We start from the raw sequence: 12,943 nt of genomic DNA, 5'->3' as shown, positions 1-12,943 counted from the left end.
TTTAAACTTGGTCTCCTTTCTCTGGAGCATACCAAAGGTATCAGTATGCCTGATAGTGTACTGCTTAGCTTCAGGGAAAAACTTTAAAATTTAAAAAACCCTTCTATTTTTAGTTTTATTCTCTCAAAGAACTATTTTTGTATGTCAGTTCTGGAAGTTAAAAGATTCATTAAGGATTGGCTTAATGCCAGCCATTAGGCTATAGCATTAAGAAAGTATATCATGATGGATTTCTGATTTCATCCTGTTTCTTAAGATTCTTAAAATTTTTAAAACCTATTTTGTGCTCAGACACTTGAATGGGATTTCATTAACCCTTATTGCTGTCAGGTACAAAGTCTTGTGAATGGTATCTGGTCCCTCTAAGTTAAAGTACTTCATGCCAAAAGGTGAATTGACAGGCCAAAACTGAAGGAGAACTATTTATTTGGCCTTGTATTGAAAATCTAAACAGTAATTACTTTTGCTTTAAAGAGAGTCACTGGGGAGAGGATCATTTGGTGAGTTTTTAAGTTTGAGTGAGAGAGATAGCATCTATTCTTACAGTTTGTCTATTTTGACATGTGGTGATAAAGATGCTATATTCAACTTCCTGAACTGTTAAATTACCTCCAAGGAAGAGGGGAAGGTGATTAGTTGTTACAGGTAGCATGAAGGTTTTATTTACCTATTCAGTTTTGTGCAAGTTTTCGTTTTTTCTATTTAGCAAGAATTCTTTTGACAAGAAATGAGTGATAATGAACTTCACTTGTATGCTAACATTAAATGCTCTTCTGCATGGCTCACCCAGCATTATACCAACCTTGAGAACATAAAGGCTGGGAAGGAGGGGGGAGGCAGGTACCTTGTCTAAGGTCTACTCTAACTCCTAAATTATTTATTTTATCCTGATAGGCTTTTAAGGCCTGTGGACTTAACTGAAACATTAACCACACTTGATTATTAGTTGGTAGTTTGCTCTACTAGGAGAGTGAAAGATGTATGTTATCACTAAATCTCCAGCCTGATGACAGCACCTGGTATGTTGAACACTCAGTACATACTTGTTACTACATTTTGCATGGGTAATGTTTTGCAGGTGGGCCTGGACGTAAGGAAACAAGTTAGTGCAGTAATTCAAACGGTAAAATGTAAAAGGGTAAATTTAGGCGCTGGCATTGAGAACTGGAGAGCGATTCCAGAGATAATGTCAAATAGGATTTGGTGATAACTTGTATATATACTGCCTGTCATGCTTTGCTCTGAACACTTAATTTTTTCTAAACTGAAAACCAAATATTTGCTTACAAGTTATAGTGTCAGCCTGGATAACTTCATTGTTTATGTGAAGAACCTATCCAGAACTCTAGCTTAAATTTCTTAGCCTCAAATCCAGTGACCTTGACTTCCATACTCTCCTTAGCACCCTATTCCTGTGGCTGTATCTCATCACAAGTTTAGGGGTGATAGCTGTAAAGCTGCTTCCAATACAGTTAACACCCTCCATGAGGAGTATACCTCCCTCCCTCAACCATTGGTTTTTTTTTTGTTCTCACAACTAATTAGCCTCATAGCTCTAGTTTTTTCCATAGAACTAGACCTTGATGGTTCTCGGACAATCAAAATCATGGGGCTATGTGGATTCATCAGTCCCAACCCTCAGACAGGCTTTCTATAGTAGGTGATGTGGGGCCCAGGAATTTGCAATTTAACTGATACTTGACAACGATTGAAGTGTGATCCCGGCTACCAGCATGAGTCTCCCCTAGGAACTTGTTAGATATATAAATTTCGGGCACCCGCACAGACCTACTAAATCAGAAATGAGACAGTAGAGTCCAGTGATCTGCCTTAAGCCCTCTAGGTGATTCTGATGTGTGCTGAAGTTCGACATCTTCTCTTTTAGATCTAAAAGGCAGATTCTGAATTAGTCCTGCTGAGGTATCAGCTCCATCCAGCGTGACTTTGTGTGGTACGATGTTCTGTATCTCTCCATTGTCTGATGAAGTAGCTGCCAGCCGCATAGAGCTGTTAGGGATCTGGAATGTGGCTAGTGTGACTGAAAACTGAATATTTAATTTTATACTAAATTTAATCCAGTATAGCTAGTGATTACCATAGGTAAAGCAGAGCTAGGTGATTCTGATGCTGGTGGTTCCTGGCCCACTCACTGAAAAAAATTCAAATTCTTATTAATGATATGGGGAAATCCTCCCAAGAATGATACAGAATGTAAAAGCTACAAAGGAAAGTTTTTTTAAAAAATCTAACATTAAAAGTAACATGGGTTAGGAGTTTGGCCGTCCAAGTGGTTAGGACTCTGCATGCTCACTGCTTAGGGCCTAGGTTCAATCCCTGGTCGGGGAACTAAGATCCCACAAGCCGCGTGGTGTGGCCAAAAAAAAAAAAATTACATAGATCAAAAGGTAACTTAGGTTAAAAGATAAGTGATATACTTGAATAAAATATTTACAACATTTAACAAAGCATTTGAATAGCACTAATCATTATGACAAGCCAATAGAAAAGAATGGGCAAAAGGTAGAGATAGGTAATTCACTGAAGAAATAAAAATGACCAATAAAGTATTCTGTCTTAGAAATTAGGGAAATGCAACTTCAGTCAGTGAAGTAATTTCATACATTTAGTATTAGGCACATTTTTAAAAAAAGTTTTGGCAAGGATTCTGGGAACCTGGTAAATTAGCAAAATGTTTTAGAAGGCATTTGGCAGAATGTCATTTAAATGAACATAATTTTAGGAAATGCCCTGGCAGTCCCATGGTTAGGATTCTGAACTCACTGCATAGGGCCCGGGTTAGATCCCTGGTTGGGGAACTAAATCCCACATTCCACAAGACTTGTGGCACGGCCCAAAAATAAATAACAATTAAACGAACATGATTTTAAGCCAACATTTTATTTCTAGGAATATAAAGGTAGTAGTAGATGGTGTACTCAAACGTTTACAAGATATCCTTTTTTTCATTCAGTACTGCATGTAATAGCCATCTGAAACAATCCAAATAACCATTAATGGAGTAAAATAAGTTATTACACATTTTTATGGCATAAGATGTAGCTGCAGTCAATAAATGTACTGACACAGAAAGTTCTCCAAAACATAAAGATCAGAAAACTTAAGTTTTCTGTAGTGTGCTTCCACTGAAGTTTTTAAAAATAGGGAATGCATATGTTTTATGTACATGGAATGGATAGAAAGTAATGGATATATGCAAAACGTTTTTAGTGGTTATTTCTGGGAATGAGATTTGGGTTGTGGTGAAAGGATTTATTCTAATCCTGTATATTTAGAATTTGTTCATGTATTACTGTATTAAAAAAAAAACCAAAATTGTGGTTTGACAAGAGAATGTTGAAATTTTGAGGTAGAACTTGAGTAGGATACTTACGTGAAATGTCAGTGCTAAACTAGTTGGAATTGAAGTGATTAAAGAACTCTGAAGCTAGGGTATTGATCGGATTATTTTCCTGGAATTTGAAATCACCCAAGATGATTGTCAAGAAATACGGTAGAGACAAAGACATTTTACTATTTCCCAGAGTACTGAAAGAATGTGGGACATGACCCTTATGGATGGCAGTAAAATAAAGAGTTGGTAGGGAATTCCCTGGCGGTCCAGTGGTTAGGACTCTGTGCTTTGACTGCCGAGGGTTCAATCCCTGGTCGGGGAACTAAGATCCCGCAAGCCATGTGGCGCAGCCAAAAGAAAAGAGTTGGTGGAAAATGCAATCTTCACCTTAAGATAAAATTCATAAGGTTTTCAGTCATGAATTGTGGGGTCAGTCATTTGGAATTAACTTCAGGTAAGAAACCAGATTAGGTCTTTGTGGTCTCTGTTGTCCCATGGAAAGTAACTTGTATTTTACATGAACTACTATCTAGGAATCAAGAAATACGAAGTAGGACCAAAACATGTCAGAACTCTAAAATAGATGACATTATTTGTTCAGAAATACTGTTGTTAAGGCCTACCTCAACCCAAGCTAATCAAGTTTATTTACTTTTATTTTAGACAGTATTACTTATAAATTTAGCAGGTTATCTGATTTCAGAAGAGGACTTGAGGTTGCTGGGGCCAAACATTGACAGCAAAGGAGTTAGAAAAATCAAAAATTTACAAAGTTGAGCATAGTGGAGAAATATGCCTCGGTAACATTGAAAGCATTTAGCATTGCATTTTGGTACAAAGATTTGTTTAATGATAACCCAGCTGCCCAAAGAACAGTTAAATTTCCTGATAATCTGCTAAAAAGAAATGTGTAAATACATTTCAAAACGTGATGAGCCTCAGTTACCTGGAAATTTAGGTCGAAATCTTCACTTTGAAACTTCGATTAAGTGTCAGTTTAAACGTTTGACGGTTAATAAAATTTTGGCCACGACCAAAATTGGTGATACAACACCAAAGGATCTTAACACTATGTCAATCGTAAGTAAAAATACTAGCCAACACAAATACACTGCTAACTATGTGCCAGGCGCCAGACATTGTTCTAAATGCTTCTTTTCACATTTTAATCTACTTAATTTTTGAGACGCCCCTATGAAATTATCTCATAATGAGGAAGGTGATATACAGAGATTTTAAACTTGCTCAGTTACAATCTAGTAAGTGGCAAAAACAAGATTTTAAACCCAGTCTGGGACTTCCCTGGTGGTCCAGTGGCTAAGGCTCTGTGATCCCAATGCAGGGGGCCTGGGTTTGAGCCCTAGTCAGGGAACTAGATCCCCCATGACACAACTAAGAGTTCACATGCTGTAAATCCCGCATTCTGCATCCAAAAAACTCCCGCGTGCTGCAACTAAGGCCCAGCACAGCCAAATAAATTTTTTTAATGTATTTATTTATTTATTTTTGGCTGCGTTGTGTCTTCGTTGCTGCGCGCGGGCTTTCTCTGGTTGCAGCGAGCGGGGGCCACTCTTCATTGTGGTGCGCAGGCTTCTCATTGTGGTGGCTTCTCTTGTTGTGGAGCACGGGCTCTAGGCGCGTGGGCTTCAGTAGTTGTGGCTCGCAGGCTCCGTAGTTGTGGCTTGCAGGATCTAGAGCGCAGGCTCAGTAGTTGTGGCGCATGGGCTTAGTTGCTCCATGGCATGTGGGATCTTCCCGGACCAGGGCTTGAACCCGTGTTCACTGCATTGGCAGGCGGATTCTTAACCACTGCGCCAACAGGGAAGCCCCAAATAAATATTTTTAAAAATTAAAAAAATAAACACAATATGGCTCCAGTAGCAATACTCTTAAGTATCTTATCCTATCTATAGAAACTTCAACTCTAATAGTTGAGGGAGGCAAGTGAAATATATAGGTCCCTATTAACTGGGATGCTGCCCAGCATAATGGGAAGAGCACAAATTGCAAAACAAAAATGTATATCCTGCATCCACTGAAATTACCTTTGACCCCACATCACCGTGGAATGAATTCCTAGTTGCCAAACCCAGTTAGTTCTTTACAGCCCTTATTTTATAGAATGGTTATGTGATTTATACTATTGACCACTTTCTCTTTAACATTCTCTATTTTTGATTCTTACACTATGTTCTTTGGTGTTTTCCTTATTCTTCTGCTGCTTCTTTACATAGTGTATTTTTTTCTACCTGCCCCATACATGTTGTTGTTTTCTTGGGTTCTTTCCCTCTTACTAGGCAAGATTACCAAAGACACTTCAAATTTAACATTCTCTTCTATTCCTGCTTTCTCCTTTAAATTATTTGATAGTTCTTGCTACCAAATAGGAAACTTTCACTATCACGCAGAAAAATGAGAACTAATGTGTGCTGGTCGGAGAAAGTCTGGGGAACTAGCTTCATGCTGAACTACTCCATTTAGCCATGTTTGTTCTAATAGATTAAGGGTCTACCCCACCCTGCCACCAAATACCTTGAATAAAGTCAATACTACAGAAAAGGATGTCCTGTTTATTTTACCATTTTTCATGCTCAAGGACCACACACCTATCACTGCCCAGCCTCCGCTCCCATCCAAGACCCTGAGAACTGGTTCCGGCTTCTCTCTATACTCATCTCCTTACTATCCTCTCTTTTTTTTCCCTTCCTCGCCTCTAACCTTCCTCACCTGCAGTTCCACAAAAGGAACATGCTGTTTAATGCAAATGTGTGCTTGGAATATTCTTCCTTCCTACTTTACCCTAGGAATTCTACTGATGTTTTGCGACCAGTCTATCAGCCTCCTCCACTTAGAGACAATTCCTCCTACATTTCTAGATGACCACTTAGAGACAATTCCTCCTACATTTCTAGATGACCCAAATTTATCCCCTCCTTCTTCCTCCATACATTTTACCCTATACCAACCAGGACCCATCACACTTGATTGCATTTTTTACTCATCTGTCTTCCCTTAAAAGTGAGGTCCTAAGTCTTATTTATCTTTGCCTCCTCAATGCCTAGCACACATTTGTTAAACGACTGGTTACATGAGTTTCTTTGTAGCTTTAATTCTGTCCGGATTCCTGACCTCCTGAGTTATCTGAAAGCTTCCAATCTCACTACTGAGAAATAAAAACCGTTTGACTCTAGAGAAGGATCCTGACTTAGCCAAGGTCAGTCAGTGGTGCTTCACGACGCTACCACTTCCCTAACCCCACCCTTGAGACTGTCACCTAGCTCAAGGTCCTATCTAAGGAGAGAGCTCAAGGACAGCCAGATACAGCCTAAGTGCTTCCCCACAGGAACTCGGTCCCTTTCCTTAAACGCAGTTCCGCCAAGTACTCTCTCCAATTGACATCCCTGTTGTCCAATTATGTTTCGAGGCTCTGAGGGTTGCACCTAACCAGACACTGTCCAATACAAAAAAGCAATTCAGATTAGCACCAATTTTGGCCAATGGTTGAGAAGATGAGAGGTTATTAGCCTATAGGAGCAGCGCTGAGAGTGATGAGCAACAAGATCATCCAATGGCCATGCCTACTGCGGAGTAGGCCTCGCCCCCCAACTGTGGGGAGTTGGAGGCCAGACTGCTGCAGCGCTCAGTCGCCACCTGGGCTCCGCCATGTTGGGACTCGTCGGTCGTGTGGCCGCTGCCACGGCCTCTGGGGCCTTGCGGGGACTCAGCCCTTCAGCGCCGCTACCTCAAGTCCAGCTCTTACTGCGGGCCGCTCCGGCACCGCTGCAGCCTGGTAAGTGCCTTGCTCTAGGGGCTAGGTTCGTTTCTGCCGTCCCATGACCTTGAGCCTGGGGCCGATAGTCGCTTGGGCCTAAGGGATCTGTGGTGCTAGAAGGACGCCAGGGCCAGCGCCCTGCCCTCTAACGGCGGGAAAACAAGAACAGGAACGATCTAATTCCGTCTCACTTTGGAAGAGGGGCGCTGTGTGACGGAAAAGTGCGGGCAGGTGCATTGACCTTCCCGTGGAATGGGGGCACCGAGCTCTCGAATAATGGGGTTTTATGCAGGAGGATGGGAAGATGGTGCAGGCTCTTTCTCCGCTTCCAGTGCGGCCCTCCCTCTGGACCCGCCTTCCGTGCAAGCGGAAGGAGGTCGGGCCTGGGCTGTATTCACCAGTACTTGTGAGTTAAGTCGGGGTTTCCGATGACCTTTAACTGTCCTAACCCCAGCTTCTTCCATTTTTTTTTTTGTCTGTTAGCCAGAGACTATGCCGCTCAAACATCTCCGTCGCCAAAGGCAGGTGCCGCCACTGGGCGCATCGTGGCGGTCATTGGTGCAGTGGTGGACGTCCAATTTGATGAGGGACTGCCACCCATCCTAAATGCCCTGGAAGTGCAAGGCAGGGAGACCAGGCTGGTTTTGGAGGTGGCCCAGCATTTGGGTAAGTAGAATTTGTTAGGAATAGTAAAGATCTTGTTTGACCGAAATATCCCCCAAAACTAAGCTGTCTTCCTTCTATGATGATTTTATCAAAATGACTTTCGTTCTTCTGAGTTTGCTGAAGCCACATTTACGTACTGAGAAGGAGTCTTGGTTGACTTAGGTGTTCAATGCCAGTTACACTTCATTAAATATCATGAAGCCAATTTGTCCTGTATAACCCTGCAATGCCTTATCTGACAGGTGAGAGCACAGTAAGGACCATTGCCATGGATGGTACAGAAGGCTTGGTTAGAGGCCAGAAAGTCCTGGATTCTGGTGCACCAATCAGAATTCCTGTTGGCCCTGAGACCTTGGGTAGAATCATGAACGTCATTGGAGAACCTATTGATGAGAGAGGTCCCATAAAAACCAAACAGTAAGTATCCCCCTCTTGTTGCATCTACACAGAAAGGAACTGTTTTTCCTAGCAGTTTTATACATTAAGGTGACAGCCTCTACTATAGCAGAATTTTCTTGCAGAGAATACTTAAAATGCCGATATATTCATTTATTAAAACCACACAATGCAGCTTTTTCTGAAGAAAATTAATGATGCAGAAGTTCTGATCGTAAAAAAAAAAGAAAAAAATCAAACTGCTACTTAGGGCCCAAGTTGATTATTTCAGTTCATTTTAATACCAGTGGCCTTTGTATTTCATGTTGGTATGTGAAGAAGTGCTGTTAAGTTAGGGCTCTGTAAAAGGAAAACCTTATGACAGTTAAAGTTGTCAGGGAATGGGATTATTGCTTCCTGAGGTGATGAAATCCCCTTTATTGCAGAATATTTGGGCTCGATGGTGGGTGACAGTTTTGTCTAGAATGTTACATAAGAGATGAGATTATGAGTAAAAGGTTGGGCTTGAGAATTGAGAGGAACTATTTAATGAGTAGACACTGATCTTCTACCTTTACAGATTTGCTGCTATTCATGCTGAGGCTCCTGAATTCATGGAGATGAGTGTTGAGCAGGAAATTCTGGTTACCGGTATCAAGGTTGTGGATCTGCTGGCTCCCTATGCCAAGGGTGGCAAAATTGGTATGTTAGTGGTGGGTAGATATTTTCCAAACCTAATGTGTGGAAAAAAATCCTACCGTGTTACGAGTGGGTACTGAGACCTATCCCTCACTGATGAGTAGCTTCTGACTTTCGTTCTTCTGAGTTTGCTGATGCCAGATGCCATTTCTGAGAAGGGACAAGATGGAAAGAAAAATTTTTTTTGAAGTTTGCTTATTTGGAAACAAAACTCTTATTCTTTTTTTCTCAACCTCTCCTAGGGCTCTTTGGTGGTGCTGGAGTTGGCAAGACAGTACTGATCATGGAGTTAATCAACAACGTTGCCAAAGCCCATGGTGGTTACTCTGTGTTTGCTGGTGTTGGTGAGAGGACTCGTGAGGGCAATGACTTATACCATGAAATGATCGAGTCTGGTGTTATCAACCTGAAAGATGCCACCTCCAAGGTGAGCACTGAGCTGATAGATGTCCACAAAGTAGTGCCAGGACACTGTTGCAGTTGACTGCATTGCTAGGTGAAGCCATGTTCTATATTTTCATTTTATTGTCCCAGGACCTACAAACAAAATTTGTCAGTGTTTTTCCCCCAGCTTCTAATACACTAATATACATTTTGTTTTCTTCTTTGATATTTCTAGTCTTTGTTTTTGGTACATAGACCCATCATTTGAAAGCTAACTTTGGGGGGAGTTGAAGGTGGTTCTTATATCTCAGATTACCCTATTTTGTGCCTTTCACTTATTTACAATTTATTTCCTTCCTACCATAAGAATATTGCCTCAGTAATTATAAGAAATTACCTTTCATGTTGTTTTGAACTACATCTCCAAAAGGGAAAATTGTGAACAAAAACATAGACATCTGAGGAGGGTTTTTTGGTAGTTTCTCTGATTTGGGGACCTTGGGTATATGGCTTTCCCACTCCTCTGCCACAATTTCTGAATTTGTATAATTACTGCAGGTAGCGCTGGTGTACGGTCAAATGAATGAACCGCCTGGTGCCCGGGCCCGGGTAGCTCTGACTGGACTGACTGTAGCTGAATACTTCAGAGACCAAGAAGGTCAAGATGTATTACTGTTTATTGATAACATCTTTCGCTTCACCCAGGCTGGCTCAGAGGTAAGAGAGAATGCTTGAGAGAACCTGGTTCATTTGACCTTTCTATGGAATGATGCAGATAAGGCTAAAGATTTTTTTTTTTTTTTTTTTAAGGTGTCTGCTTTATTGGGCAGAATCCCTTCTGCTGTGGGTTATCAGCCTACCCTGGCCACTGACATGGGTACCATGCAGGAAAGAATCACTACCACCAAAAAGGGATCTATCACCTCTGTACAGGTGAGAACAGTTAAATGGATGAAGGTCTAATTTGTATAAAGGTATGTACAGAAAGGTACAAAATCTAGTTACTTATATCTCAAAAGGCTTTTAAGTAGGTACCTGAGCTCCCTGAAATAATGTGTAAAATTCTGCATGTGCATGTTAAAGACCCTAAAAGATTAAGAAACCACTCATCTAAACTAATTGAAGGTGAACATGTAAACGTAGATCACAAAGTAGTGGTTTCCATCCTGAAGGGGAGTTTGAAGCTGTATGGAAACTGCGCGTTAAATGTGGACTACACTAACTACTACAAATTTTCAAATGTTCAAATGTATGTAGATGGTATATAGTAAAAATTATCTAAAAATTTGTCTAAATTTTATTAACTTTCATGGTTCATTTTCCTGATGAACTAGTATAATAGTGCAAGGGTTTTTGTTTTTGTTTTTTACTGTTAAAGTGGGTATCACTACAATAAAGTTAAAAAGTAGGATGAAGAACAAAAGGAATAACAATGAAAATTCTTTCATCACGTCTCGGAGGGACTAGATAATCTATAAGCTTACTCAGCCACTATTAGGGGTGGTAAGAGTCCACATTTTTTGAGGTGGACTCTTGAATGCCGAGAAGATAAGAGTGACATAATGAGGAGAGGTCAGAAAAGGGGATGGCTTAAGTAGAATTACTTGGCTTCCTGCTGCTCTTCATGGGTTCTTGACTTTAGGCTATCTACGTGCCTGCTGATGACTTGACTGACCCTGCCCCTGCCACTACCTTTGCCCATTTGGATGCCACCACTGTGCTGTCCCGTGCTATTGCTGAGCTGGGCATCTATCCAGCTGTGGACCCTCTGGACTCTACCTCTCGCATCATGGATCCCAACATTGTTGGCAGTGAGCATTACGATGTTGCCCGTGGGGTACAAAAGATCCTACAGGTGAGTACTGCAGGTGAGATCAGTGGCCATAAAGTCGTAGAGGGAATTTGGGGACTGTATTAGGACCGTATCTCTCCTGGTGATTTGTGATTTGCTTTAGAGCAAGGAAAGATGAGACCAGCAGTTCCTAGTGAGTGTTAATGAGGTCTCTTGAGTTTCCAGGTACTCCATGTTTGGAATCCAATATTTTCTAACACCACCTACTAGACTCGGAGTAGGGGAAACAAGACACTGATCTTAGCTGAGGGCCCTCATGACCCCCAAGTAACTAATTTGTTTCAGTTAAGAAGTGCAGTAAAGTGCTAAAACGCTGTACACAGAGCTCATTGTGAATATAAAGTTGTGTTAATCCTTAGGTTTTTGTCCAAATTAGAGGAATGTAAATGTTTACTAGGCCTCTCTTAATCTTGTTTTCTCACAGGACTACAAATCCCTCCAGGACATCATTGCCATCCTGGGTATGGATGAACTTTCTGAGGAAGACAAATTAACTGTGTCCCGTGCACGGAAAATACAGCGTTTCTTGTCTCAGCCATTCCAGGTGGCTGAGGTCTTTACTGGTCATATGGGGAAGCTGGTACCCCTGAAGGAGACCATCAAAGGATTCCAGCAGATTTTGGCAGGTGAGATTTCAAGTATAAGGCTGAACATAAAATGGCAAAGAAACTGAAATCCCTTGAATGCTTGCTGTGCTGTGTTCCCATTCCAGGAACCATCAAGCAATATATAAATATATTGTGCCTAATTACATAATTTTTATATAAAAGTAAGTTATTTCCCATCAGTTTTCTTTGGAAATACTCAATGTCTGAGAGTAAGACTTAGACTTACTGAGTGCTTTCATGCTAGCTACTCTTCTAAGTGAATTACAACATCCTTATAAGGAAGGCATTATTATCCTGTTTTACAAATTAGGAAACTTGAAGCATGGCAAGTTTAAAATAACCAGTCCCAATATCATACAGCCAAAGTAGCAAGAATTTGAACCCAAGTTATATGACTATGGACCATTTGTTCTTAAGCTGTACTGTAGCTTCATGTCTTGTAAATTGGATTTGTGAGGGAAGTTTAAGAAAAGATACCTAAGGTGACACAATTTCATCACATTCTGACTGGTGTCCTCAAGTGGTGAGGTATGTACCCACTGCAGAAAGTTGATAATATCCTTCACTTCTCACCAGTTGGATTTTTTTCCATGTAGGTGAATATGACCATCTCCCAGAACAGGCCTTCTATATGGTGGGACCCATTGAAGAAGCTGTGGCAAAAGCTGATAAGCTGGCTGAAGAACACTCGTGAGAGGGTCTTTTTGGCAAACTAAGCACTCATCCTCCGTGCTGTCCCTCTCCTTGCTCCTAATCCAGAAATTGCAGTTTTCTCTGTAGGCCACATTCCTGAGAGCCTTGATTGAAGACATTGTGTTCTGTCTGAAGAGTATTTAAGGTTTCCAATAAAAAGTACATCCCTCAGCATCTGTCTGTTTTTCTTGGTCTTGACAACACAGCCAACACTGACGTTGTTAATAGTAATTTTAGAATAGCCACACACAAGAAACAGCACAAAGTAGGCCATATATATTTGAAATGGGGTCATCAAAAAAGAAAAGCCATTTGTCTTGGATTGATGGAACAGCTGTGAGTCTTGTGAAGGGGTTTCCTGGGGATGATGTGATCTTAATAGTAGGGTCTCATCTTTTGCCCTTTTATGTCATTGTTCAAAGCAAGTTGATTTTTTGCCTCTTGTATGTAGTGTATTTCTGCTTTTTAAAAAGCCAAAGGACTTTTTAGAAGAGCATTTTGGGAAAAATGGGTTGGGTTTAGAAATAACTGCTATTCTAAGA

General features: G+C 40.9%; 1 protein-coding gene and 2 non-coding genes across 3 annotated transcripts; all 3 read left to right on the top strand.

The window, feature by feature from the left end:
• The first annotated feature begins 6,971 nt into the window (after window positions 1–6,971).
• On the top strand, window positions 6,972–12,572 carry ATP5F1B (ATP synthase F1 subunit beta). The gene is made up of 10 exons (XM_059936223.1): window positions 6,972–7,142; window positions 7,608–7,790; window positions 8,033–8,207; window positions 8,746–8,867; window positions 9,107–9,291; window positions 9,807–9,965; window positions 10,059–10,181; window positions 10,891–11,103; window positions 11,525–11,726; window positions 12,305–12,572. Exons 1-10 carry the CDS (start codon window positions 7,016–7,018, stop codon window positions 12,400–12,402), a joined length of 1,587 nt encoding a protein of 528 aa, XP_059792206.1. The 5' UTR covers window positions 6,972–7,015; the 3' UTR covers window positions 12,403–12,572.
• On the top strand, window positions 7,861–7,935 carry LOC132373833 (small nucleolar RNA SNORD59). Its single transcript, XR_009505494.1, has one exon. It is a non-coding gene; the product is annotated as a small nucleolar RNA SNORD59 (small nucleolar RNA).
• LOC132373834 (small nucleolar RNA SNORD59) lies at window positions 8,953–9,023 on the top strand. Its single transcript, XR_009505495.1, has one exon. It is a non-coding gene; the product is annotated as a small nucleolar RNA SNORD59 (small nucleolar RNA).
• Window positions 12,573–12,943: the final 371 nt, after the last annotated feature.

The sequence above is a fragment of the Balaenoptera ricei genome, chromosome 10 (assembly GCF_028023285.1).
Source record: "Balaenoptera ricei isolate mBalRic1 chromosome 10, mBalRic1.hap2, whole genome shotgun sequence".
Taxonomy (NCBI): domain Eukaryota; kingdom Metazoa; phylum Chordata; class Mammalia; order Artiodactyla; family Balaenopteridae; genus Balaenoptera; species Balaenoptera ricei.
This window is presented reverse-complemented; position numbering and strand designations above follow the sequence as displayed.